At 43.0% G+C, this 25,685-nt stretch overlaps 1 protein-coding gene across 2 annotated transcripts in view; it reads left to right on the top strand.

Moving 5' to 3' along the window:
- GSPT1 (G1 to S phase transition 1) overlaps positions 1-25,685 on the top strand; it is a 960,922-nt gene that overhangs the window by 217,092 nt on the left and 718,145 nt on the right. For both annotated transcript variants that reach the window (XM_044089181.1, XM_044089179.1), the window contains one exon: positions 14,445-14,483. In XM_044089181.1, coding sequence (XP_043945116.1) covers positions 14,445-14,483 — 39 coding nt within the window. The remainder of the gene's footprint in view (positions 1-14,444; positions 14,484-25,685) is intronic.

Below are 25,685 nucleotides of genomic sequence, written 5' to 3'. Positions count from 1 at the left end.
GGAGTCACCCATTCCAGATATAAGTGATGACCAGGAGGCTGATTCTTCCCCCTTACTGACTGACAACTCCAGATTTGGGATTATGGTAGAGCTCATCAGGACTGAAGCTAAGTTGGCCCCAAGACACACAATCTGCATGCATTCTGGCTGAGGGCTTCTGATTTCCCAGGTTGTCATCTTGTTAGGTGATGTGGTCAGGCTGGTAGTTGAGAATGCATGGAGAAACTTAGATGTGGTGGCACACAAGCCAGAATGACCAGACAGTATCCTTCCGTCACCCAAGGAGTGCCCAGGCTGGTTCTAGATCTTAATTGTGGATTAATTCTTTCAGCAACACTTGGAGTCTCTTGATCTACAGTCTAAAAGTCATTCATTTACTTTGAAAGATGTCATGAGCTATGAGTGAATTAAGGAAGCATATATGTTTTGTCTTCTACCTTTTCCTTGAGTGCACTGAACTATTAAGTACACATACTAAGATTCAAAGGGGACCAGCTAGAAGAGGCTGCCCTTACTCTTGAGAAGTTGCCATACGTGGAATTAAAGGCCAAGCTACAGTCCCTACTGACAACTTCCATTGCATTCCTTTTGTTTGTCTCACATTGATATGGATGGCGCTGGTCTGGTAGCAGGCCTGGGCCTCAGTTATTGGTTATGAGTGGCCTGGCTAGACCGAGTTTGCTGAGATGTCCAAGACTGAATTTGAATACCTTATTTGTTATGACCTTGCTGTTTGGACCTTCTACAAAAGCTTGTTTAAACAGTGAGGTCATTATTTCTGCCAAGGTTGGAGTGAAATTTTAAGCTCTACAAATTGCATGTTTTAGAATGGAGTTTGAATTGTGCCAGTTATGTTTCTCTTATTCCAAAAAAAAAAAAAAAAAACACGGTCAGAACCATTTGCCATAGTGACTGTTTATTACTGTATTAAATGCTTTCATAAGTGGTCAAGTCTGACTTCAGAATAAAAATGCATCCATGCCTCAACCTTTAAATACAATCTAAGTAACACCACACCTTAATCCTAAAGCACTACTAATAGATACGGTTCCATTAAGGCATGGGGTTACTGCAACATTACACCTCTGTTGCCACCTTGGTTCCTTATACTCTAAATAAAAAATCAAGTGACACAAGCAAATAACCACAAAAAAGACCTCAGAAGACCAGGAAGACTGTGACCAGTTATCAGATACCACTCCGGAATCGGAATTCAAAAATAGTGGTATATTCAAAGTCCAACAATGAATATGATAGTAACAAAGTGGATTTACCAAAAATAACGTGTCCAAAGAAAAAAAACAATATTTAAAAGTCCAAAGTTGCTTTAATAATCCACAGCCAGTATTCAAAAGCGAAGCCTGGCGCATCCCAGGCTTTATCAAGTTGTAACATATTGTGTGGCCGTCCCCTTTATTTATACCATAGGATAGGCCATCCAATTAATTAATTAACAATTTAATACATCAATTAATCAAAAAAATGACTGTTTCAAAATAAATATACCTACACCATAATTAAAAAGTGCATAAAATAGAATAAATAAAATGACTAATACACACTGTGTAACAATTGAGTTAACAATAATGCCAACATACGTTAAAACTAACTACACAAACTTGATCCTTTGCATAAAACGCCTCAAACATAAATACTGTATTAGCATTAAAAAACTCTAAGAACTAGAGTGTTTGTTGACCATTATCGGACACCCTACTATATAATGTTATAGAAATGCGATATCAGTATTTATTATGTTAGAAATTAAAAAACACAACCTCATTTAAAGCCTAAATTCCAGCATGAAGATACTGAGTCACCCCTTATACAAAACAGATACCTAAAAGAGTGAATAGCCCTGAAACACACACTACTTCCAATCAGAGCCCAAAAGATGGTAGCAAAAGTACTAGATGATAAAAAAATGCCTGCCCCATCATAATTTGTTACTTCTAATTTTGAGTACACTTTTAAGACTAACACTATCGTTCAATCCAGGGAATCTCGTGGCATCTAAAACTAGTTGCCACATAAGTTCACGATGTTCAAGAAAATTCTCCCAGTCTCCCCCTCTAGGGTCATGACTGACCCTTTCAAGAATGAAAAATTTAATCACCATGTTACTACACTTTAAAGAGTGCTTGAAAAAAGCATTACTCTCTTTTTTCTTTTCAATATCATATGTGTGTTCGTATATTCTTTTTCTAATGGTCCTAGTTGTTTTTCCCACATAAAATGCAGAACACTCAACACATATACCCAAATACACCACCCCGAATGAATTACAATTAAAATGTTCCCGTGATCTCAACATACGGTTTCAAGATGGAATAAAGACGTGGCCATCATTCAAGAGGAAAGGGCATTGGTTGCATGCCCCACATTTATACGAACCATTCTTTCTAAGTGTATTGCTGCTGTTGGCAATACAATGATTGTGTCCAACTTGCTCAAACATATCTTTTAAGTTCATATCACGTTTTCTGATAAATTGTATTTTATCTGGTAAAAAAGATTTAATGTCATCTTGAGACGTTAGTATGGGCCAGAACATATTCATTGTATTTTCAATACATTCTGAATCCTCAGAAAAAGTGTATACAAAACCTCTAGAGGTATCTGTATGTCCCTGTTTATTATTACTAGGTAACGGAAGACCATGTCCTAGGAGTGGGGGATAATGTGAATCTCTTTTTGCTTTAATTTCAGCCACACATGCATTAATCAACCAATCAGGATACCCTCTCTCTTCAAATAAGGTAGCTATGTACAAAATTTCATTCAAAAATAAATTCAAGGTACTACACATTCTTGAGGCTCGTATCATCTGTCCTCTGACTATTCCTCTTTTAGTATAATGCGGATGGAAACTGTAGAAATGCAAAAATGCATTTGAAAATGTTTCCTTTCTGAAAATCTGGGATGTAAATGTATTATTGCTCCTGTCCTTCACAAGAGCCACATCCAGATAATGGAGGGGGGAGTGCTCACTGAGTTTGTAAGTGAAAGCTAAAAAATTGGTGGAAGAACTGATATAATTGTAAAACTCCAGGAAACTGTCTTTAGGACCTTGCCATAATAGACAAATGTCATCCAGGTAGCGCTTATAAAAAATAATATTGTTCTTCCAGTCAGATGCATGAATGACCATAGACTCCCATTTATGCAATACAATGTTAGCATAGGAGGAGGCACATGGAGCACCCATGGCCACCCCCTTGCACTGCCTAAAAAATTCCCCACTGAAAAAAATATAATTATTCAAAATAATTTCCATAAATTCAACTATTAAATTGACCATGTTGCTATTAAACCCTGATTCAGTGACAAGAATCTCCGTAAACCACTCAATACCAATACTGTGAGGTATACTGGGGAACAGTTTGGTAACATCAATAGTTATCATTAAAAGATCAGGATGATAACTATCCATGGGAATGCTGGCTAAAAATTACCAAGAATCCTTGCAAATATGGGGCAGTGAAGAGACAAAACTTTTTAAACTGTGTTCCACAAATTTACTCAAAGGCTCCGTGATGCCACCTGCCCCCGATACCACCGGACGAAATTTAAGGGGTTGTAACCCTTTGTGAACTTTCGGAATTCCGAATATGATCGGAATTTTAGGGTTAGAAACATGTAAGAAATTGAATAACCTCTCATTAATACATCCTTGTAGTAAATGATCTTTCATCAGATAATTAATCTTGGCATATGCTACATTGACTTCATTCCTAGATACTTGTTCATATGTATTATTGTCCTGTAAGATGTCATGCATATAGTTTTCATAATCAAAGCAGTGCATCAAGATAATGTTGGCATTATTGTTAACTCAGTTGTTACACAGTGTGTATTAGTCATTTTATTTATTCTATTTTATGCACTTTTTAATTATGGTGTAGGTATATTTATTTTGAAACAGTCTTTTTTTGATTAATTGATGTATTAAATTGTTAATTAATTAATTGGATGGCCTATCCTATGGTATAAATAAAGGGGACGGCCACACAATATGTTACAACTTGATAAAGCCTGGGATCAAAGCTCGTTTTTTGAATACTGGCTGTGGATTATTAAAGCAACTTTGGACTTTTAAATATTGTTTTTTTTCTTTGGACACGTTATTTTTGGTAAATCCACTTTGTTACTATCATATTCATTGTTGGACTTTGAATATACCACTATTTTTGAATTCCGATTTCGGAGTGGTATCTGATAACTGGTCACAGTCTTCCTGGTCTTCTGAGGTCTTTTTTGTAAATAAAAAATCAGCTGGCCCACCTCTTGGTCTTATGTATTTGAATTTGTGTGTAGGGAAATTTTTAACCTGTTTCACAAGGGCACTTCTTTTGTCACTCTTTGATATATCATACTGGTGTTGATATATCCTTTAGGATTGAGGTCCCTGCTAATTATTTAAGGGTTGAGGAATGTATGTGTTTTTATTCTGAAGAAGTCCGATTTGACCACTGATGAAAGCGCTTAATACTATAATAAGTACTGTAGCCCATTTGTTTCTGTCAGATTGTTTTTTTCTTATTTTTTAAGTTTGTTGGCATTTTCAGTGTTTATTCCCAACAAAACAACTTCAGATGTTCTGGGAAGCACTGCAGAGGATGCAGTATTGTCAGAGATGATACTGTTTGGCAGAATAACCAGGGATCCCTTGGCCCTTTCTCTGGAGGACAGCTTGGATTCTTGAGACCATGCCCATCTGCTCCCCCTTTGTTGGCGGTCTATAGTTGTCTGTCTTGCTGCCTGTTGGGATGAGAGGCCGTCATACATGAAGTGGATAAGGGAAAATAGGAGGATATAGAACTGTGAGGGATATATATATATGTATCTATTAGAACTTTCTTGCCATGGTGCAAATGCAGGTAAAACAGTAGTCCTGAGCCAAATAATTCACCTTGAATGATGAGTAGATGCAAAGAAAAGATAGCTGGCTTCAATAATTGGTTAAGTAGCGGTTCAGGGGGAATGTAGTATGTGCTAACATGGGATGATAGGATCAGCAGTCCAGCTTGCTTTAAGGATGGCCTGCATCTCTTGTTTCTGGGCTTTCATATACTTACTAAAGACTTTGCTGACCCTAGTGCGTTTTCCTAAAAAAAAAAAAAAAATTCAATTGATGGGTATTGCCTCATAAATAATATAAGTTACAAAATCTGAATGTTTTAAGGTTGCACTCCTTAATGCCAGGAGTGTAAATAATAAATTGCCTGATGTTGAGGCACTCCTGTATTTGGAATCATCTGTGTATTTGTGATTACTGGAATCTTGCTTAAATATAGAGGGAGCACTTCCTCTAAGCCAAGGCTTTGCTCTTTTCATACTTTAAGGCCCAGTGGCAACTGGGGTGGAGTCTCCTGTTTGTCAGTATGTTACTCCAAGCAGATCCCCAAGGACCCGCAAACTGAAGTCATTTCACTACAGCATACTTCAGATAGTATTAATTATCATCTAATAGCTTGTTACAGAACACATTTGTACCCCTGGTGGTCATGAAAGATTCCTCAGTGTTCTAAATGATCAATCTGTTTGCAAAAATTCCCTAGTTCTGGATAACTTTAACAATTCTCCAATAACCTGGGACATCTGTTTCTCCAGTATAGGATATGCCAAAAATTCCTTGACCTGATGAACAAAAATTCTATTCAACAGCTGGTAAATCTACTAGAGGGCACCGCATTCTTTACTGGACTTGTAAAAATATGTCGTCCTCCTTTTGCACTACCAATCTGGTATCTCCTTCCCCAGTGAAGTTTGACCATAGATGCTTGACCTTCTTTAAACTCCCAAAAGCTCCTTCAGCAAATACAACTGAATTTGAGGACATTTAACATGCCTGGTTCAACCTACTATGTGACAGAATATTAAAAGTCAGTTATGACACTACCTGTCCAGATCTTAATACAGCAGAAGTATTTACTAAGGAATTCTGTAGGGATTTAGAGAAATGCATAGTGCTGTGCTCTATCACCATAAATAAACTGTACTGCAAAAGAAACTCCTGACTCCTTAAATTAAGTCCAAAACCCATTTTCTGAAAGGAAAATATCAAAGGCATTAAAAAAAGAACACTCTATATTATCAAAAATATATTGATAATTTCAGGTCTGACAAGGATGCTCCCAGTATTTAGCAGTCCTCAAGGCAACCTGTGCCCTCTTACCTTAACTTAGATTACAGTAGAAATTGGCACAGGCCCTGCTTTGGTGCCCATTTCTCAGAGGTTTTATGTGTATGCGCTTTTAATTGTGAAGCTACCTCTTCTGTCTTCCTGCAGCCTGTTAAACAGTAAGTTGAAGAGGCCACAATACTTCTGCACTGTGATATCTGCCCTTAAAAGGGTCTGTGTTCCATCTCTCTTCCACCGAAGAAAACCAGGAAGGCCCATGTTCAAGAAGAGAGACAGAGACTCTGGAGTAGTCTACATTAAATGTTTATGACTAGGTTGCAACCCCCCCAGTTGATAACCACAACTTTGGCAAATTTTTTCATGATCCCCTTCATATTTGTTCCTAGAGTTAATGCATATCTTGAGGATATGGAAGAAGGTGAGTAAAAATTGTGTTCTTCCCTTCACTGGGCATATTCCCTGTATCCTCACTGACAAAAGAAAAGATGGTGATGTCCTTCAAGGATGCATCTGCAGTCATAACAAATGGGTTGTCCTGTCGTCAGGCAGCCCTTCGGTCGGCCGGATTCCAAAGTCTGGGTCCGGCTTGATGTCGCACTTCACCCGGCGTCATCTCTGCTGGTCTTGGGGTATAAAGGCATCAGCCGGCGCCATTTTCCTCAGTCTTTCTTGCTGCGTGGCGCCGAAGCAGAAGCTGTTCGCAAGTGCGGTCGGTCAGATCCAGAGATTACTACTACCGAATACTACTTGAAGACTTCTAAAAAGCTAAGTACCCCTTGGGGACTCTTTCTTGCCTCAGCCGATGTCAGAAAAAGTAAATAACTGTTTAACTTGTGGGAAACAAATACCTCATAAAGATTTCCACTCTTACTGCCTACCTTGCTTAAGCCCAGACCACGGCGTAGCAGCCTGTTTAGCCTGTGCTTCCTTCAACCGGCGGCGCTTAGGCCGGTCGGAGTTTGCTGAACAGTTTTGGCTCAGATTTTGCGTACATTATGCCGCCGGATCCTCCGACTACCCAAATTGTTAAAAGCGCAAAGAAAAAGACCGACACTCGCGGTCCGCAGTTTCGGCGAAACCACGGTTAAGCAAGCGAGTGTCTCGGTTTCGGCGAAACCGAAACGGTCAATCTTCAGCCGAATCCATGACTACTACTGAGGCTCCTGCTACCTTAGTTGAATCGGCCTCTGAGGTTTTGCCTACTACTGTGGTTCCTAGTGAATTATCAGACACCATCCCTTTGGATGTCTCTACCCCAGCACGTGGTGCTGCTAGGCCTCCTGCAGCCATGTCTATTAAGGCCTTTGCCAGGGCTAAAGCAGCCAAAACTGTTAAATCAGTGCCTGCTAAGCCCCTCACACAGGCCCACTTCTAGTTCACAAATGCTTACTCTGGCAGAGGATTTAATATCCTTAATTAGGGATCCCAATCTCACCCAGACAGGGCCTCTCAGCCTCCAGAAAAGAGACCTAGAGCAGAGCCCCGAGCCAGTGTCCTCTGATGATTCTTGGATGACTCAGACATTACAGATCAGCCAGAGGCTCCTTTTCTACTTATGAAGATTCCGATGCTGAAGAATCCATTCCATCTGCCTCTCCACCAGAGGAATTTTCCTTTGGGGAAACCTTACATGCCATGAGAGAACAATTCCAATGGCAGGGACAAGATTTCTCAGATTCAAGAAAAAGGCTTAGGACCTTTCTGCACTTACCACAACATAGGCCCTTAGCTATACCTCCAGTTCTGCCTGTGGTGGATGATGCATTTAATGATGTTTGCACTGCTCCTGATACTTTACCTCCAGCCCCTGCCAAACCAGATAGATTTTACAGGGTGCCAAACACTCATCACCACCTATACAAGGCCCCACTTGCAGATCCTGAGACTATATCCCAGGGCCCTAAGGCAGTAGCCTCGACCTCAGCAAAAAAAACCCTCTCCCTTCTGAAAGGGAATCCAGGTCCTTAGAGAGATGGGGGAAAAAAGTTTACACCTCTGCTACTCTCTCAGCTAGAGCTTTAAACTGTCAGTTTCATATGATCCAATACCAAGAGTTTATGCTTGATCAGTTAACTAAGAAGCTGTCCTCTGATGACTCCTTAGATAAGAAATATGTTTTAGAAATGGTGAATAACATTCAGCAGGTTAGTAACCATTCCTTAAAATGTGGCTATGATGCACTGGAGGCTTCATTTAGATCAGCCATGACTGGCACGGTGATAAGAAGGCATGCATGGTTGAAAGAACAGGTCTTGCCGCATCATGTTAAAGCAAAGCTGTTAGATGCTCCTGTGGATAAGGCCAGTCTATTTGGTACCCCTGCTCAGCAAGTAATGAAGAAAATGGAAGAGAAGGCAAAATCTGTACAAACAGTTAAGGATTTCTTACAGGTTCAGCCCCCAAGGTTTAGCAGGAACTGCTGGCCTGCCAAAAATTGGTCCTTTCCAGACTCCTCAAAATCTCAGAGGCAGGAATAGACTCTCTAGAGGCAGAAATCAATCCAGAGGAGGTGCCTACAGAGGACGCCAGTGGCAAGGCAATAACCAGCGAGGCACAGACACAACCACTGCCACTGCAACAGGACAATCACAGTGACTTTGCTCTGACACCGCCTACCAGGGAGCAAATAGCAGCACCTTTAGGCGGAAAGTTAGCCTTATTTTCGAAAAGTTGGCACTATATCACAAAAGACAAGAGGATTTTGCAAACCATAGACCAAGGCTACAGGTTCCACTTCCACACCTTACCAGTAAAAAGAGGAATGCCAAACCTACCTCCAAATCAAAAAACAGAAGCTCTAAAGCAGATAGCTCAATTAACAAAGATGGGAGCTGTGGAAAGACTACCAATAACAGAACAGGGCAAAGGATTCTACTCCAGACTCTTCCTAGTACCAAGAAAAGAGAAAAGTTGGAGACCTATTCTCGACCTGTCCGTCTTAAACACTTTCATCATTGTCCCAAAATTCAAAATGCTGACCCTACAGCAACTTCTTCCCATGCTGGGCAAGGAGTGTTGGCTGGTAACTCTAGATCTCAAGGAGGCATACCTGCACGTCCCCATACGACCAAATTGCAGAAGATACCTCAGATTTCTTGCAGGATCAGAGCATTATCAATTCTCAGCATTGCCCTTTGGCTTATCTACTGCCCAGAGTATTCACAAAATGCCTGGCATCAGTAATCGCTCATTGCAGGCTACAGGGAATCAAAATTTATCCATACCTGGACGACTGCCTGTTACAAGCGGACAACAAAAGCAAGCTGACAACAGATTTACAAAGAGTCATTTGCTTACTACAAGCCCTGGGATACACAGTCAATTTAAAAAAGTCAAGACTGATACCATCCCAGACAAGAACATTCTTGGGTGCGGAATTGGACACAGTAAAACAAATGGCATTCCTAACTGCAGAAAAACAAGAACAACTCCCTCTTTACTTCTTGGCATTAACAAAGCAGAACAAACTAACAGCAAGAAAAGTACTGCAGGCCTTGGGCTTCATGGCATCATGCATAATCCTGGTACCCCATGCCAGACTGCATATGAGAAAGCTACAGTGGTACCTAAAGAATCTATGGTCTCAACACAGGCACAGCTTAGAAACCGAAATTCCAATAATCCCATGCCTGAAACAAGAGTTCCTATGGTGGGCTCAAGCATGCCAGTCAAACCCAGGCTTGCCATTCCACAACTTTCAAGCAAGCCAAACCATCACAACGGACGCCTCAGACCTAGGCTGGGGCACATGTTGGACAAATGCATACAAGGATTGTGGACTCCAGACCAGCTGCACCTGCACATAAACCAAAAGAAATGCTGGCAGTAAAACTAGCAATCCAGAAATTCAGACCATTCCTCAAAGAAGGCCATTTAATGATAAGGACAGACAACACCACAGTCATGTGGTACATCAACAAACAGGGAGGCACTCATTCATACCCCTATGCAGGATGACTCTGGACCTTTGGAATATGGCTCTGAGCTACAACATCCAGTTACAGGCAATATTTGTGCGGAAAAGAAAACACCCTAGCAGACATGTTAAGCAGAACCACCTCGGATGCTCACGAATGGATGCTACACCCGGACATCTTCAAGGCCATCACAAAGAAATGGGGAATGCCACAAATAGACCTATTCGCATCCCCACTCAATCACCAGCTCAAAAATTCTGCACAAGGACATACCACCCACTTGCATGGAAGGTGGACTCTCTATCCTTCAGTTGGAAAGGCCTGACAGCATATGCATTTCCACCTCTTCCTTTGATGCACAAGGTACTACTGAAAATCAAAGAGGCGTCCAAGGATAATTCTGATAGCTCGAAATTGGCCAAGACAACACTGGTATCCATTGCTGAGGAGCATGTCTCAGGGGAGAATGTGGTCAATACCCCTGATGTCTTTGATGTTAACTCAGAACAACTACAACATCCTGCACCCAAACCTAAAAACCTTGCAACTGACTGCCTGGAACATCACATAACAGCAACTAACCCAGACTTATCCCAAAGGGTTAAAGACATTATCCTTGAAGCCCACAGACCTTCAACAAGAAGGAACTATGCAGGAAAATGGAAAAGGTTTGTCATTTGGAGTACTGAAAGAGGAAAAGATGTGTCGAACATAGATATTGCTAACATCCTGGAGTACTTGGCAGAGCTTCTACATACAGGCCTGTCCTATTCCTCCATCAAGATACATGCATCAGCTATTTCAGCAGAATACAGCCCGATCCACCTGTCTTTCGCATCCTCTTCTCAGGCAGTTCCTCAGAGGGATCAAGAATGTAAAACCTCCTAGGAAACCACCATTACCAGCATGGGACTTGAACTTTGTGCTAGAAAAATTGACACTCCCTCCATTTGAACCAGCAGCAACAGCAGATCTTCAACACCTATCATGGAAAACTGCTTTCCTACTGGCAATTACTTCAGCAAGGAGGGTTTGAACTACAGGCCTTAATGGCAGTACAACCCTTCCTAATCTTCCATCAAGATAGAGTGTCCATGAGAACTAATCCTACATTTATGCCTAAGGTGGTATCCAGAGTGTCTTTAAACCAGGCAATCCACCTACCTACCTTCTTTCCCAATCCACAGAACAGGGGGGAAAGACTGCTGCATACCTTGGATGTACATAGACAGTTACGCTACTACCTGGACAGAACCAAAGGTAACAGGAAAAACTGACCAGCTTTTAGTAGCCTATGCAACAGGAAGGGAAGGAAAAGCAATTTCCAAACAGACAATCTCCAAATGGATAGGAAATTGCATAAGATTCTGTTACTCCTACCATGGAAAACCAATTCCACAGAACATAAGACCTCATTCTACAAGGGCTACAGCCACTACCACAGCTTTCTTACAAGGAGTGGCAACCAAGGACATTATTGAGGCGGCTACTTGGACCTCCGTGCATACATTTGCCAAGCATTATAATTTACCTCTATACTCTAGATCCCGAGCAGGGTTTGCCACTGCTGTATTGCAAGGGATCCTAACTACACCATAATTCTTCTTCCTCCTCCCTAGTTTGGCTATGGTATTCTACCCATTTGTTATGACTGCAGATGCATCCTTGAAGGACATAGTACAGTTTTGTACCTACCATAAATGTAGATGTCGAACAGGATAGCATCTGCAGTCAGGATTACCCTCCTTCCCCTCTGTGGTACTCCTAGGGTATTTACCCTCCTAATAGCTAGCTGGGGGGGGGGGGAGTCTCTTATGGTGTATTTGTTTGTATATATGTACATACATGCTTATTTTTTGTGTTTGCCTTCTACTATTTTGGAAACATTGGCATTTATCCAAAATTTAGCTTTCCAAGTGGGCAACTGGCATCTGGGGCAAGAAACACTGAGGAAAATGACATCGGCTGATGCCTTTATACCCGAAGACCAGCAGAGATGACGTCGGGTGAAGTGCGACATCAGCCGAAGCCGGACCCAGACTTTGGAATCCGGCCGACCGAAGGGCTGCCTGACGACAGGACAACCCATTTGTTATGACTGCAGATGCTATCCTGTTCGGACATCTACATTTATGGTAGGTACAAAACTGTACTTTATGAGTTACTAACTTGTCCCTGTGCTGGGGAAGAGCTACCTGTGCCACAAAGTTAGAAGAACTTTGGGAATTTGGCTGGGTCAAGTGGATGTCTGCCTGTGACTGGTACGTACCATGAATTCTACTGCAGCAGTTGTCCTACTTGAACACTTTCTGGTAATGGTTTTGCACATTACTTTCATACCAGTCTGTATTTTACTTTCAGATCACACTTTTCTATACTGAGGAACATTCTGTTCAGTTTGAGAAGCCTTGTACAAAGACTTGTTTTCCAAGGGTTTGTGGTCAGTTTCGAGTGGGAACCTTTTCGCCGTAGATTTATTTACCGAATTTGACATTAATTTATTATTACTAGCAATTCATTTTCTGTGTGACCTTATGTGGTGCGTCTGTAAATGCACTTTACCCATATCATAGCTCATACACTGTTTTGACTGGCATGTACAAGAAAATGTAGCTTGTTTATATTGTAGTATTTTAAAACTCTAGCATTTTGTAACTAATTTCTTGAGCCATTTAAAACTTTGTGTATAATTTGCAAGCTGTATTTTGGTTTTACCAGCTTTTAGAGGCATAGTTATTTTAGGCATACTGGTTACAGACATCCCAAAATGCTGCATGTATTTGGGTACCTCTGCAATTATTGCCTATTTTGCATTTGCACAGTTTTTATTGTAAGTTTTAAACCCTCTGTTATTACATGACTATTATATAAACGTTCGTATTTGTTCTGAACTTCTAATTATGCTGTGGTGATCTGTTTATCAGTTGTAGTAGTCTTTTGTCATGCTCTTTTGTTTGACCCCACACTAATAGATAATCAGTTGTGTTTGCAACACCTTTAAAGCATTCAATTGCTTAAGCAGAAGCTGCAAAAAATGGGGTCTGTTTCTCCGAGTGACACAAACAGATAAGATCCTTTTCACTTTACATGCGTGAACGGGCGTTCCTTTGTTGAAGGTTGTGCGTTAGGCCCGGCAAGCCAGCACGTAAAACTCTACTGCCAATCATTAGCGGACCGGAGTTCCGCCGTGGCGACCCCTAACCAGGAAAAGCCGAAAGAGACAAACAAACTAGCAAGTGTACTGGCAGTAGAGATGAACTGGTTTAATGTGCGTATTTTATGCTTGTGTTGAAGTCCAGGATTGTGCTAGCTTAGAAAATTTCACTTGTTTCAAAGGAAAGTGATTCAGAGTCTGTGTATATAAGTAGCTGAGTTATAAGGTGTAAGGGAGTGTCTTCCTTCAAAAAGCACTTTACCTAAACTCACTGCAACACGGTTTATTCGTTAATTCAAATACAGGTTTCACGTCACTGTTTGGAATTACGGATATCATACCCGCAGGTTTTGTATTGTAATGTAGCCGTTTGCACTAGTGAAATTTCAAATGAAACTCTACATATTTTTAAATGTAGGTTAACTTTGCATGATAAGGTGCTTGTTTTGTACATCTGTCAGTAGCCATAGTTTGCATCCAGTATTGAAAAAACATAGCATTTGGCATTGAGACCAGTTGTTTAGTTTCCTGTATTCATTTTGTTTTTTTACAGTGGTCCAAATTTTCTTTTTTTCTTTTTGCTGGCTAGGTAATCTAGTTAATCCTTTTCAAGCGCTTTTCACCCATGATCCCAGAGATGAGGACCGACTACTCACCTTTTTTGTTGGTCTTCATTGCTTTTGTTCCTATTCTGTTATACTTCTGAGGGCTGCTGGTACTTTTCTAGGAACAACTTTCAGTGCCTGTGTGACAGGTTTTGTTCAGACATTCTCCTGACAGACTCCCTGAACCTGTAAATGAACGATTGTACTTGTTCATGCATCTTTCCTGTCTCTGTCCAGTACAGTTAGAGGTCTGATTCTGCACACCTACAGACATCCATTTACAGTGAAAAAAGGCTAAGTCATTAACATGGAAAATGTGGTAGACTCACTGAGTTATATATTCAGACTGAGACTTCTCTGGAATCACTGTACCATTGATGTGGAAGTCACTGTGGCTTATTTATTTGCATTAAAGCTGTGGACCTTATATCATATTAAAAGAATTTTGATTTTTAACTAAGACTGGGAGTGGTGTTCAGAGTGGATTACTTTTCAGGGAAAACACATTTTTTCTATTTGTTAAAGGATTATTCTTTGAAGAGTCTATAATAGAACTTAGTACAAGAAAAAACAAAAGCTTGGCAGCAGTCTATATTTGATAATTTCCATTATTTTTGTTTCAGGTGATGCCGATACAGAGATGGAAGTTTCTCAGCCCTCTGGTAAGGAATGTTTATTTTCTAAATTTCTTATTGCAAGCATCTGATGTTGTCCTTTTCATTTTTCCTCACTGCTGGGTCTCTGATCCGACATCGGATCTGACTCAGCCGCATTTCCAAGACTTATGATCAGAGTCTCGAGCTCCACATCTCCAATAATGCATCATACCTCTAACCCCTCAGATCTCGTTTACTGCCAGTTGTGGCCAGACATGGTGCTGAGTCTGGGCTTCATACAACCCTTTTGGTATTCAAAATCATTGATTTCTGTCTCTTTTTATATCCTATTAGCTCTGTTTTTTGTAGTTTGTATTTGTTATCCTCCCTCTTTCTTAGTTTTTCGCAGGGGCTGGAGAGCTGTCCTTCCCCCCTTTCACTTTTTCTGTGCCGTTGGCTCAATTTCCCTCTTTTAAAAAAAAAAAAAAAAAAAAAAAGGTTTTCTTCTAGTTGTCTATTTTGTTGAATCTGTGTAGCTTGTAGAACCAGTTTTTGTGGTTCCCGTATCTGTGTATGTGTGTGCGTGAGTGTGTACACAGCTAGAGATACCTGACAAACCTACAAGATTCAAGAGAGGCACTTCTTGTGAGCACAAAATCCTAAACTCTAATGTCAATAAGATGTGCATCTATTGCTTGGGTCCCAGTCACTTAAATACCGATTGTGTTATCTGTGTAGCCTTTAATCCTTGGGCCATCTTCGACAGATGGCGCAAGCTCATTCTAAATGGGCTATTTCCTTCTTCTGGGGCTCAAATCCCCTCAAATAAATCCCTTTCAAAGGAATTCAAAAGGCAAGCCCTCTCTTCCTTCCCAAGGGCTGCTAGGCCTGCCTGCGAAAAGGTCTGTTTGGATCCATCCTGTTTGGATCCAAGCAAGACAAAATCTTCCTTGGATCTGACAACTTTAGATCCAAGCAAGTCTAAAACATCTTCAGATCTGAGAGTTCTGTTGGATCCGACTGTGACTAAACCATCTTATGAGTCTAGAGTCCCCTTGGATCTGACCGATATGATTTTGCTTTTAGTTCTGCCACGCTGAGTAGGGCAACCTCTGATCCTAAGGCTTTGGATCCGCAAGATGTCCTTCATGGATGCATCTGCAGTCATAACAAGTGGGTTGTCCTGTCGTCAGGCAGCCCTTCAGTCGGCCGGATTCCAAAGTCCGGGTCCGGCCGCTGATGTCGCCTCCACCCGCCGTCATCTCTGTTGGTCTTCGGGTATAAAGGCATCAGCCGACGCCATTTTCCCCAGTCTTTCTTGCCGCGTGGCGCCCGAAGCAGAAGCTGTTCGCAAGTGCCGGTCGGTCGGATCCAGAGATTACTTCTACCGAATACTGCCGAAGACTTCTAAAGCTAAGTACCCGTTGGGGACTCTTTCTTGCCTCAGCCGATGTCAGAAAAAGTTAACAATTGTTTAAACTGTGGGAAACAAATACCTCATAAAGATTTCCACTCTTACTGTCTGCCTTGTTTAGGCCCAGCCCACGACGTAGCAGCCTGTTCGGCCTGTGCTTCCTTCAACCGACGAACGCTTAGGCGTCGGTCGGAGTTCGCAGAACAGTTTTGGTTCTGATTTTGCGTACATTATGCCGTGGATCCTCCGACTACCCAATCTGGCAAAAGCGCAAAGATAAAGACCGACACTCATGGTCGCGGTTTCGGCGAAACCTTGGTCAAACAAACGCGAGTGTCTCGGTTTCGGCGAAACCGAAAACTGAACAAAGTACAGCTGAACCTATTCCTACAAGAGGCCCCTGCTACAACTCTTGAAACGACTTCAGAAATTTTACCCACTACGGTGGTTGACTTATCAGACACCATCCCCTTGGATGTTTCTACCCCAGCACGTGGTGCTGCTAGGCCTCCAGCAGCCATGTCCATTAAGGCCTTCGCCAGGGCTAAAGCTGCCAAGACTACTAAAACAGTGCCTGTTAAACCACCCCCATCCAGGCCCTCTTCTAGTTCTCAAATGCTTACCTTGGCAGAAGATTTAATTTCTTTAATTAGAGGATCTCAATTTCACCCAGACAGGGCCTCTCAGCCCCCAGAGAAGAGACCTAGGGCAGAGCCCCGAGCCAGTGTCCTCTGATGATTCTGCTGATGAATCAGACATAACTGACCAGCCAGAGGCTCCCTTCTCCAATTTTGAAGATTCTGATGCTGAAGAATCCATCCCAGCTGCTTCCCCACCAGAAGAATTTTCCTTTGGGAAACTTTGCATGCCATGAGAACAGTTCAATGGCAGCAACAGGATTTTTCAGACTCCAGAAAAAGACTTAGGACCTTTCTGCACCTCCCTCAGCACAGGCCCTTGGCTATACCCCTGTTCTCTCTGTGGTGGATGATGCTTTCAATGATGCTTGCTCGCTCCAGATTCTTTACCCCAGCCCCTACCAAACCAGACAGATTTTACAGGGTGCCAGATACTCATCACCACCTTTACAAGGCTCCACTTGCAGACCCAGAAACTATATCCCAGGGCCCCAAGGCAGTAGCAGCGACCATAGCTAAAACCCTATTCCTTCTGAAAGGGAAGCAAGGTCATTAGACAGATGGGGTAAAAGGTCTACACTTCAGCTACTCTCTCAGCTAGAGCTTTAAACTGTCAGTTTCACATGATACAATACCAAGAGTTTATGCTGGATCAGTTAACTAAAAACTAACCACTGATGAATCTCTTGATAAGAAATATGTATTAGATATGGTAAATAACATACAACAGGTTAGCAACCATTCCTTAAAATGTGGCTATGATGCACTGGAGGCTTCATTTAGATCAGCCATGACAGGCACAGTGATAAGAAGGCATGCATGGCTAAAGGAACAAGCTTTACGGATCATGTTAAAGCTAAGTTGCTAGATGCTCCTATGGACAAGACAAGTTTGTTTGGTACATCTGCCCAGCAGGTTATGAAGAAAATGGAAGAAAAGGCAAAATCTGTTCAAACTGTTAAAGATTTCTTGCAGGTTCAACCCCAAGGTTTAGCAGGAACTGGCCTGCCAAAATTGGTCCTTTCCTGACTCCACAAAATTTCAAAGGGGCAGGAATAGACGTTCCAGAGGCAGAAACCAATCCAGAGGAGGTGCCTACAGAGGATGACAGTGGCAAGGTAACAACAGAGGCACAGACACGGCCACTGCCACTACATCAACACAACCACAGTGACTTAACCTAAACCCGCCTACCAGGGAACAAATAGCAGCTCCTCTAGGCGGAAAGTTAACCTTATTTTCAAAGAACTGGCACTACATAACAAAGGACAAGTGGATTTTACAAACCATAGATCAAGGTTACGGTTTCACTTCCACACTATTCCAGTCAAAGAGGAATGCCAAATCTACCTCCAAATAAAAACAGAGGCTCTGCCAGATAATGGAGTTAGCAAACATGAGAGCTGTGGAAAGAGTGCCAGCAGCAGAGCAAGGAAAGGGTTCTACTCCAGACTATTCCTAGTTCCAAGAAAGGAAAAAGTTGGAGACCAATTCTCGACCTGTCCACCTTAAATACATACATCATTGTCCCAAAATTCAAAATGCTGACCCTACAGCAACTTCTTCCCATGCTGGGCAAGGAGTCTTGGCTGGTAACTCTAGATCTCAAGGAGGCATACCTGCGTCCCCATTCGACCAATCTGCAGAAGATACCTCAGATTTCTTGCAGGATCAGAGCACTATCAATTCTCAGCATTGCCTTTTGGCTTATCTACTGCCAGAGTATTTACAAAATGCCTGGCATCAGTAATCGCCCATTGCAGACTTCAGGGAATTCAAATTTACCCATACCTGGGCGACTGCCTGCTACAAGGGGACAACAAAAGCAAGCTGACAACAGATTTACAAAGGGTCATTTACTTGCTACAAGCACTGGGATACACAGTCAATTTACAAAAGTCAAGGCTAATACCATCCCAAACAAGGACTTTCTTGGTAGCGGAATTGGACACAGTAAAACAAATGGCATTCCTGACTACAGAAAAACAAAAGAACTCCTCTATACTTCTTGGCACTAACAAAACTGAACAAGTTAACAGCAAGAAAAGTACTGCAGGCCTTGGGCTTCATGGCATCATGCATAATCTTGGTTCCATTTGCCAGACTACATATGAGACAACTACAGTGGTACCTAAAGAATTTATGGTCCCAACACAGACACAGTCTAGAAACAGAAATCCCACTAATTCCATGCTTAAAACAGGAGTTCCTATGGTGGGCTCAGGCATGCCAGTCAAACCCAGGCCTACCCTTTGCAGATGTCAAGCAAGCCAGACCATCACAACAGGCGCTTCAGACCTAGGATGGGGGCACACATGCTGGACAAATGCGTGCAGGATTGTGGACACAGGATCAACTTCAACTGCACATCAACCTAAAAGAAATGCTGGCAGTAAAACTGGCAATCCAAAAGTTCAAACCATTTCTCAAAGAGGGCCAGTTGATGATAAGGACAGACAACACCACAGTCATGTGGTACATCAACAAACAGGGAGGCACTCATTCATACCTCGTATGCAGGATGACCTTGGAGCTGTGGACCCTGGCACTCAGCTACAACATCCAGTTACAGGCAATATTTGTACCAGGGAAAGACAATACCCTAGCAGACATATTAAGCAGAACCGCCCGGATGCCCACGAATGGAAGCTTCATCCGGACATCTTCAAGACCATCTCAAAGAAATGGGGAATGCCACAGATAGTCCTATTCGCATCACCTCTCAATCACCAGCTCAAAAAATTATGCACAAGGACATTCCACCCATTAGCATGGAAAGTGGATTCGCTCTCTTTCAACTGGAAAGGCCTAGCAGCATATGCATTCCCGCCTCTTCCTTTGATACCCAAGGTACTACTAAAAATCAAGGAAGAACGTCCAAGGATAATCCTGATAGCTCCAAACTGGCCAAGACAACACTGGTACCCACTACTGAGGAGCATGTCTCGAACAATATGTGGACAATTCCTGATGCCTTTGATGTTAACGCAGAACAACTACAGCATCATACATCCAAACCTAAAAACCTTACAACTGACTGCATGGAACATCACATAACAGCAGCTATTCCAGAACTTTCCCAAAGAGTTAAAGACATTATTCTGGAAGCACGCAGACCTTCAACAAGAAGGAACTATGCTGGAAAATGGAAAAGGTTTGTCATCTGGAGTGCGGAAAGAGGAAAAGATGTGTCAAACATAGATATGCCTAACATTCTGGAGTATCTGGCGAACTTCTTCATTCAGGCCTGTCCTACTCCTCCATCAAGATACATGCATCAGCTATTTCAGCAGAATACAGCTTTGATACACCTGTTTTTCGCACCCTTTGCTCAGACAATTCCTCAGAGGAATCAAGAATGTAAAACCTCCAAGGAAACCACCATTACCAGCTTGGGATTTAAACTTTGTGCTAGAAAAGTTGACACTAGCACCCTTTGAACCAGCAGCAACAGCAGACCTACAACACCTATCATGGAAAACTGCTTTCCTACTGGCAATTACTTCAGCAAGGAGGGTTTCAGAACTACAGGCCTTAATGGCAGTGCAACCCTTCCTAATCTTCCACCAAGATAGAGTGTCCATGAGGACTAATCCTACATTTATGCCTAAGGTGGTATCCAGAGTGTCTTTAAACCAGGCAATCCACCTACCTACCTTCTTTCCCAACCCACAAAACAGAGGGAAAGAATACTGCATACCTTGGATGTACATAGACAGCTACGCTACTACTTGGACAGAACAAAAATAGCAGAAAGACTGACCAACTTTTTGTAGCCTATGCAACAGGAAGGGAAGGAAAAGCTATTTCAAACAGACAATCTCCAAATGGATAGGAAATTGCATACGATTCTGTTACTCCTTCCATGGAAAACTAATTCCACAGAACATAAGACCTCATTCTACAAGAGCAACAGCCACTACCACAGCCTTCTTACGAGGAGTGGCAACCAAAGACATTATTGAGGCTACTTGGACCTCCGTGCATACATTTGCCAAGCATTATAATTTGCCTCTATATTCCAGATCCCGAGCAGGGTTTGCCACTGCTGTACTGCAAGGGATCCTAAACACACCATAATCTACCTTTATCCTCCTCCCCTAGTTGGCTATGGTATTCTACCCACTTGTTATGACTGCAGATGCATCCATGAAGGACATAGTACAGTTTTGTACCTACCATAAATGTAGATGTCGAACTGGATAGCATCTGCAGTCAGATTACCCTCCCACCATCCTCTGTGGTACTCCTAGGGTGTTTACCCTTCTAATAGCTAGCTGTTGGGAGTCTTTATGGTGTATTTGTTTTTGTATATGTACATACATGCTTATTGTTGTGTTTACCTCTATCTATTTGGAAACATTGGCATCTATCCAAATTTTAGCCTGCAAGAGGGCTACTGGCATCTGGGGCAAGAAACACTGAGGAAAATGGCGTCGGCTGATGCCTTTATACCCGAAGACCAACAGAGATGACGTCGGGTGGAGTGCGACATCAGCCGAAGCCGGACCCGGACTTTGGAATCCGGCCGACTGAAGGGCTGCCTGACGACAGGGCAACCCACTTGTTATGACTGCAGATGCTATCCAGTTCGGACATCTACATTTATGGTAGGTACAAAACTGTACTTTCTGAGCCATACACTGGTACCTCTCAACAGACCGTCTTTTCCGGCTTCTCCCTCTCGTATCCTACAATTGCCAGCTAAATCCAGACACTCCTTAGCATTTTCTGTAGGTCTTTACGGAGCTTTTCGGAAGCGGTTATGGACAGGATGATGCGTTACTTCCTCAAGGCTCAGATTCAGATGGGGTTTTGCCATCTCCGCCCAGTCTTGGATCTGTGAGTGCTCCTACACCTGCATTGCTGTTTTGCCAATTTCCTCTCTGATCTGCGGTTTCGGAATCCTAGGATTCAGGTGCCCCAAGAGAGTCTATCACAGCTGAGAAAACTTCTTTCCTCAACTCCTTCCGTGTCCCTAACCAGCCCTGCTCTGTTTTTTGTCAGATCAGAGCAGGTCTCAGACCCAAGATGTTGGTGCAGTCTTTGGGGGGGATGACTCTGACCTTGTCGGATCTGTTTCTTCCCCTGGGGGCATTGGCCTTTGACAGTTCAGGTCTGATTCTGTCTGGGGTCTTGGATCCAGGGTGGGCTTCATTCTTTCTCCTCCGGTAGCTTCGCCTTCGAAAGAGGGGGAGGGAATCTCTCCGGGTCCTTTGGCTTTCCAGGTCGTAGAAAGGGTTTTCTCTATAGTTAGAGGACCATCTGCTTGAATCCAGGATCCTCTCCAGCCTTCGTCTAAGTTGAGCATTGAGTCCATTCATCCTGCCATAGGTCAGCCTTCCCCACAAGGCCTCTAGCCTATTTCCCTGTAAGGGGTTCCCCTTTCTTCTTATACCTCCCCTGAGCACCCCACAGAGGAGGTCCCTTGCAAAAAAATAAGTGTGAGAGGAGGTACTTAGACTCCCCATTGGAGTCTTTGACCTTGGACACAGATTTCGATGAGGGAGAAGGATCCCTCAGATCACCACCTGAAGACATCTTTGAAATCATTAAGCAGAAAGGTGGCTGATCTTCCCAACCTCCTCCACCTGAGGAGTCGGTGTTGCTGGAGGCATTCGGGGCGGGCCCATCTACATCCTGAGTGACACCCCCCTGTGGATGAACTCGTAGATCGCTTCCTGTTGGGCTTGGAAGGAGCCGGTCACAGTCAAACGGATTTCAAAACATCCATGTAGGTTCCTTAGTCCCCCTTCTGACCACTTAACATTGGAGCAAAGGAATCCTAGTTGATGTCATTGTTAGCCCCAAAAAAGGAGCTTGCCAAACAAAGCTCCACTCTCCGTCCCCAAACAAGAAGTCTGTGGTGTTGGACAGATAAGGAAAGCGTGTTTATGCATCAGCTACCTTCGCACTGAGGTCATTAAATTTTTTGGCACACTGTACACATTTGCAGAGAGACCTGATTAAAGAACTTACCATCTCTCTTGCTGAGACCTTGGAGGTGGGCCTGAATAAAGTTTACCCCAATTGGCAACTTTGTCTTCCCTTGCTAATTCCTCACTGAGGTTGATCTCATACTGGAGAAGGCACCTCAAGAGCAAAGCGGTACAGGCATATAGCCATTAGGAGACATGCATGGATGAGGCTTTGTGATTTCATGGAACCTTTGAAGGCATCTTTCATTAATGCCCCCTTTTGACGGTTCATCCTTATTTGGACCATCTGTGAAGGAAATGCTTACACTCAGCAAGCAAGAAGGAATGACCTTGTCTGTGTAGGAATTGAGTTTTCCACCCCTCAGAAGACCTTCTCAAGGAATCTGTGAGGTGGGAAGAAAACTTGGTTCAGAAAAGCTCAAGGTCTTTTCCAAGATGTACGTGAAGGCATTTCCCCCAGAGGCAGAGGGGGGAGGTTTTGGTGGGGAAGGGGTGCAAAATCAGGTCTTCAGGGAACCTTTTCCCGATGAGCCCTATCAGCACTCCTGAAGTGCTGCCTGACTGTCCATTTCTGGAAGCAGTCATGGATCATCTATCCCCTGCACCTAGATGCCTGGACAAACATAAACAATGCCTGGGTGCTAAAGATAATATCCTAAGGCCACTACATTCTTTTTTTCCCTTTCACCTCCAACTCCCAGAAGGAAACTCCTTAATGTGCCACCAGTCAGAAGGAGTATGCTACCCAAGAAGTTCAAAAACATCTAGAAAAACAAGTCATCCAAAAGGTCCCGACCGAACAAATAGGATACGGAAAGTACAGTTGTGTACCTACCATAAATGTAGATGTTCGAGTGTATTCACTGTTGCAGTCATTACACTTGGGTTATCCTGCCGTCAGGCGGTCCCGCAGTCGGCCAGAGTTCCAAAGTCTTGGTCCGGCGTCAGTTGCTGTCGCCTCTTCCCTGACGTCAGTGCGCCAGGGGTATAAAAGTTGCAACAGACGCCATTTTCTTCAGTTTTTCTTGCCCCAGATGTCAGGTGGCCCCAGATATGAAGGCTGTAAAGATAAAAATATGCCAAACAACCATGCATATATCACTAAAAACATTTCCTTCTTCTAAAAGCAAGTACACCACGTAGGTTGTATAGAGTTGAGAGGCACAGAATAGTCTAAGCAAAGAGGGGGATGGTGGGTGGTAACCAGGACTGCAACAGTGAATACACTCGAACATCTACATTTATGGTAGGTACACTACTGTACTATGTTCATCATGTTTCACTGTTGCAGTCATTACACTTGGGTAGAATCCCAAAGCTGAGGCAGGGTGGCTGGGTCTAGATTGGATTTGGCAAGGCTAACAAGCCCTGCAGAACTGCAGTGGCAAAGCCTGCTCTGGATTTGGAGTAGAGAGGAAGGTGGTAGTGCTTGGTAAAAGTGTGCACTGAGCTCCAGGTTGCAGCTTCTAATATGTCTTTGGTTGGTACCCCTCTGAGGAAAGCTGCTGAAGTGGCTGCTGCTCTGGTAGAATGAGGCCTACTGCCCTTAGGCACAGATTTGACATGTTGTGTACAACAGAAGCGGATGCAGTGTCCTATCCATTTGGAGATTGTCTGCTTTGTAATAGGTTTTCCTTGTGATCCTGCAGCATATGCTACAAACAGTTACTCAGTTTTTCTGAAGGCTTTTGTTTTGTCCAAGTACAATTGTAGCTGCCTGTGTATATCCAAAGAGTGCAGAAGTCTTTCCCCTTTATTCTGGGGATTTCGGTAGAAAGTAGGCAAATGAATAGTTTGGTTTAAGGCCACATTGGAGACAACTTTTGACATGAATGTTGGGTTCGTCCTTAGAGAAACCCTGTCCTGGTGAAAAATGAGGAAAGGTTCCACAGCCATCAGTGCCTGTAACTCTGAAACTCTTCTTGCTAAAGTTATTGCTAGGAGCAGAACAGTTTTCCATGACAAGAATTTTAGATAATCTGTGCTGGCTGGTTCAAAAGGAGGCAGTGTTAGCTTTTCTAAAACAAAATTGAGGTCCCAAGTAGGTACTGGTGATCTCCTAGGGGGTCTTATATTCTTCGCCCCTCTGAGGTACTGTCGTAGTAGAGGATGTGAAAAAATAGGAGGATCCGTATTGTAATGAGCTGAAATGGCAGAGGCATGGATCTTAATAGAAGAAAAAGATAGGCCTTTGTCCAACATCTCAGTCGGGTATTGTAAAATCTGAGGCATTTTAGGTACCAGTGGGTCGAGCCCTTGTGTCTGGTTCCAAGCACAGAATCTCTTCCATTTTTCCGCATAAGATTTCCTAGTGCTGGGTCTCCTGGCTTCCAAAATTACATCTATAACCGCTTTAGAGAGAGGTGCAGTCTGAGTGGCTACATTATCTGGCATGCTGCCAGGTTTAAGGTTCTGAGTTGACTGTGCAGAATCTGATTGTTTTGCTATGTCAGAAGATGAGGGATTTGGGGTAGAGGCCAAGGCGGGCCTTGGGACAAAATCTTTAGGATTGGGTACCAGTGCTGGCGTGGCCAGTCTGGTGCAATCAGGATCATCTTTGGCCTCTCTTGTCTGACTTTTAGAAGCACCTTGGTGAGAAGAGGCATCGCAGGGAAGGCATAGACTGACAGGTGTTTCCAGTTGAAAGATAGAGCATCCACTTTCTATGCTTGAGAGTGATAAGTCCTTGTGCAAAATTTCTGTAATTGGCAATTGTGAGGGGAGGCAAAAAGATCTATGTCTGGGCGTCCCCATTCCCTTGGTATCATGTTGAACACTTGTGGATTTAGCTTCCATTCGTGAGGATCCATGAGATTTCTGCTTAGTTTGTCTGCTAGTGTATTTTTTGTTCCTGGCATGAATTGTGCTTGCAGATGTACCTGGTAAGTCAGTGCTGTGTTCCACAAAGTCATGGCTTGTCTGCATAGGGGGTAGGAATGTGTGCCCCCTTGCTTGTTTATGTACCACATAAGTCCTTGAAGGCTGTCAGGGCATTCTGTACAGCTAGCATCTCTTTTTGATTGATGTGAAGATGCATTTGTTCCTTGGGTCACGTGCCCTGAATACATTTTCCTGCCATGTGTGCTCCCCAGGCGTAATCCGATGCATCTGTTGTTATTGTCTGCCTGGCTGTGTAGGTAAGGTGAAAGGCTGTCCCTTGTTGTGGTGACAGGCCTGGGACCACCATCGAAACTCCTGTTGTAGGCAGGGAATCAAGGTTATGATTGTCTCTAGGCTGTGACAGTGCCGAGTCCAAACACTTTTTAGATACCATTGT

This window comes from Protopterus annectens, chromosome 12.part0 (assembly GCF_019279795.1).
Source record: "Protopterus annectens isolate FY-2018-M chromosome 12.part0, PAN1.0, whole genome shotgun sequence".
NCBI lineage: Eukaryota > Metazoa > Chordata > Ceratodontiformes > Protopteridae > Protopterus > Protopterus annectens.
Note: the sequence above shows the minus strand (reverse complement) of the source record. Positions and strands in the feature narration are given on the sequence as shown.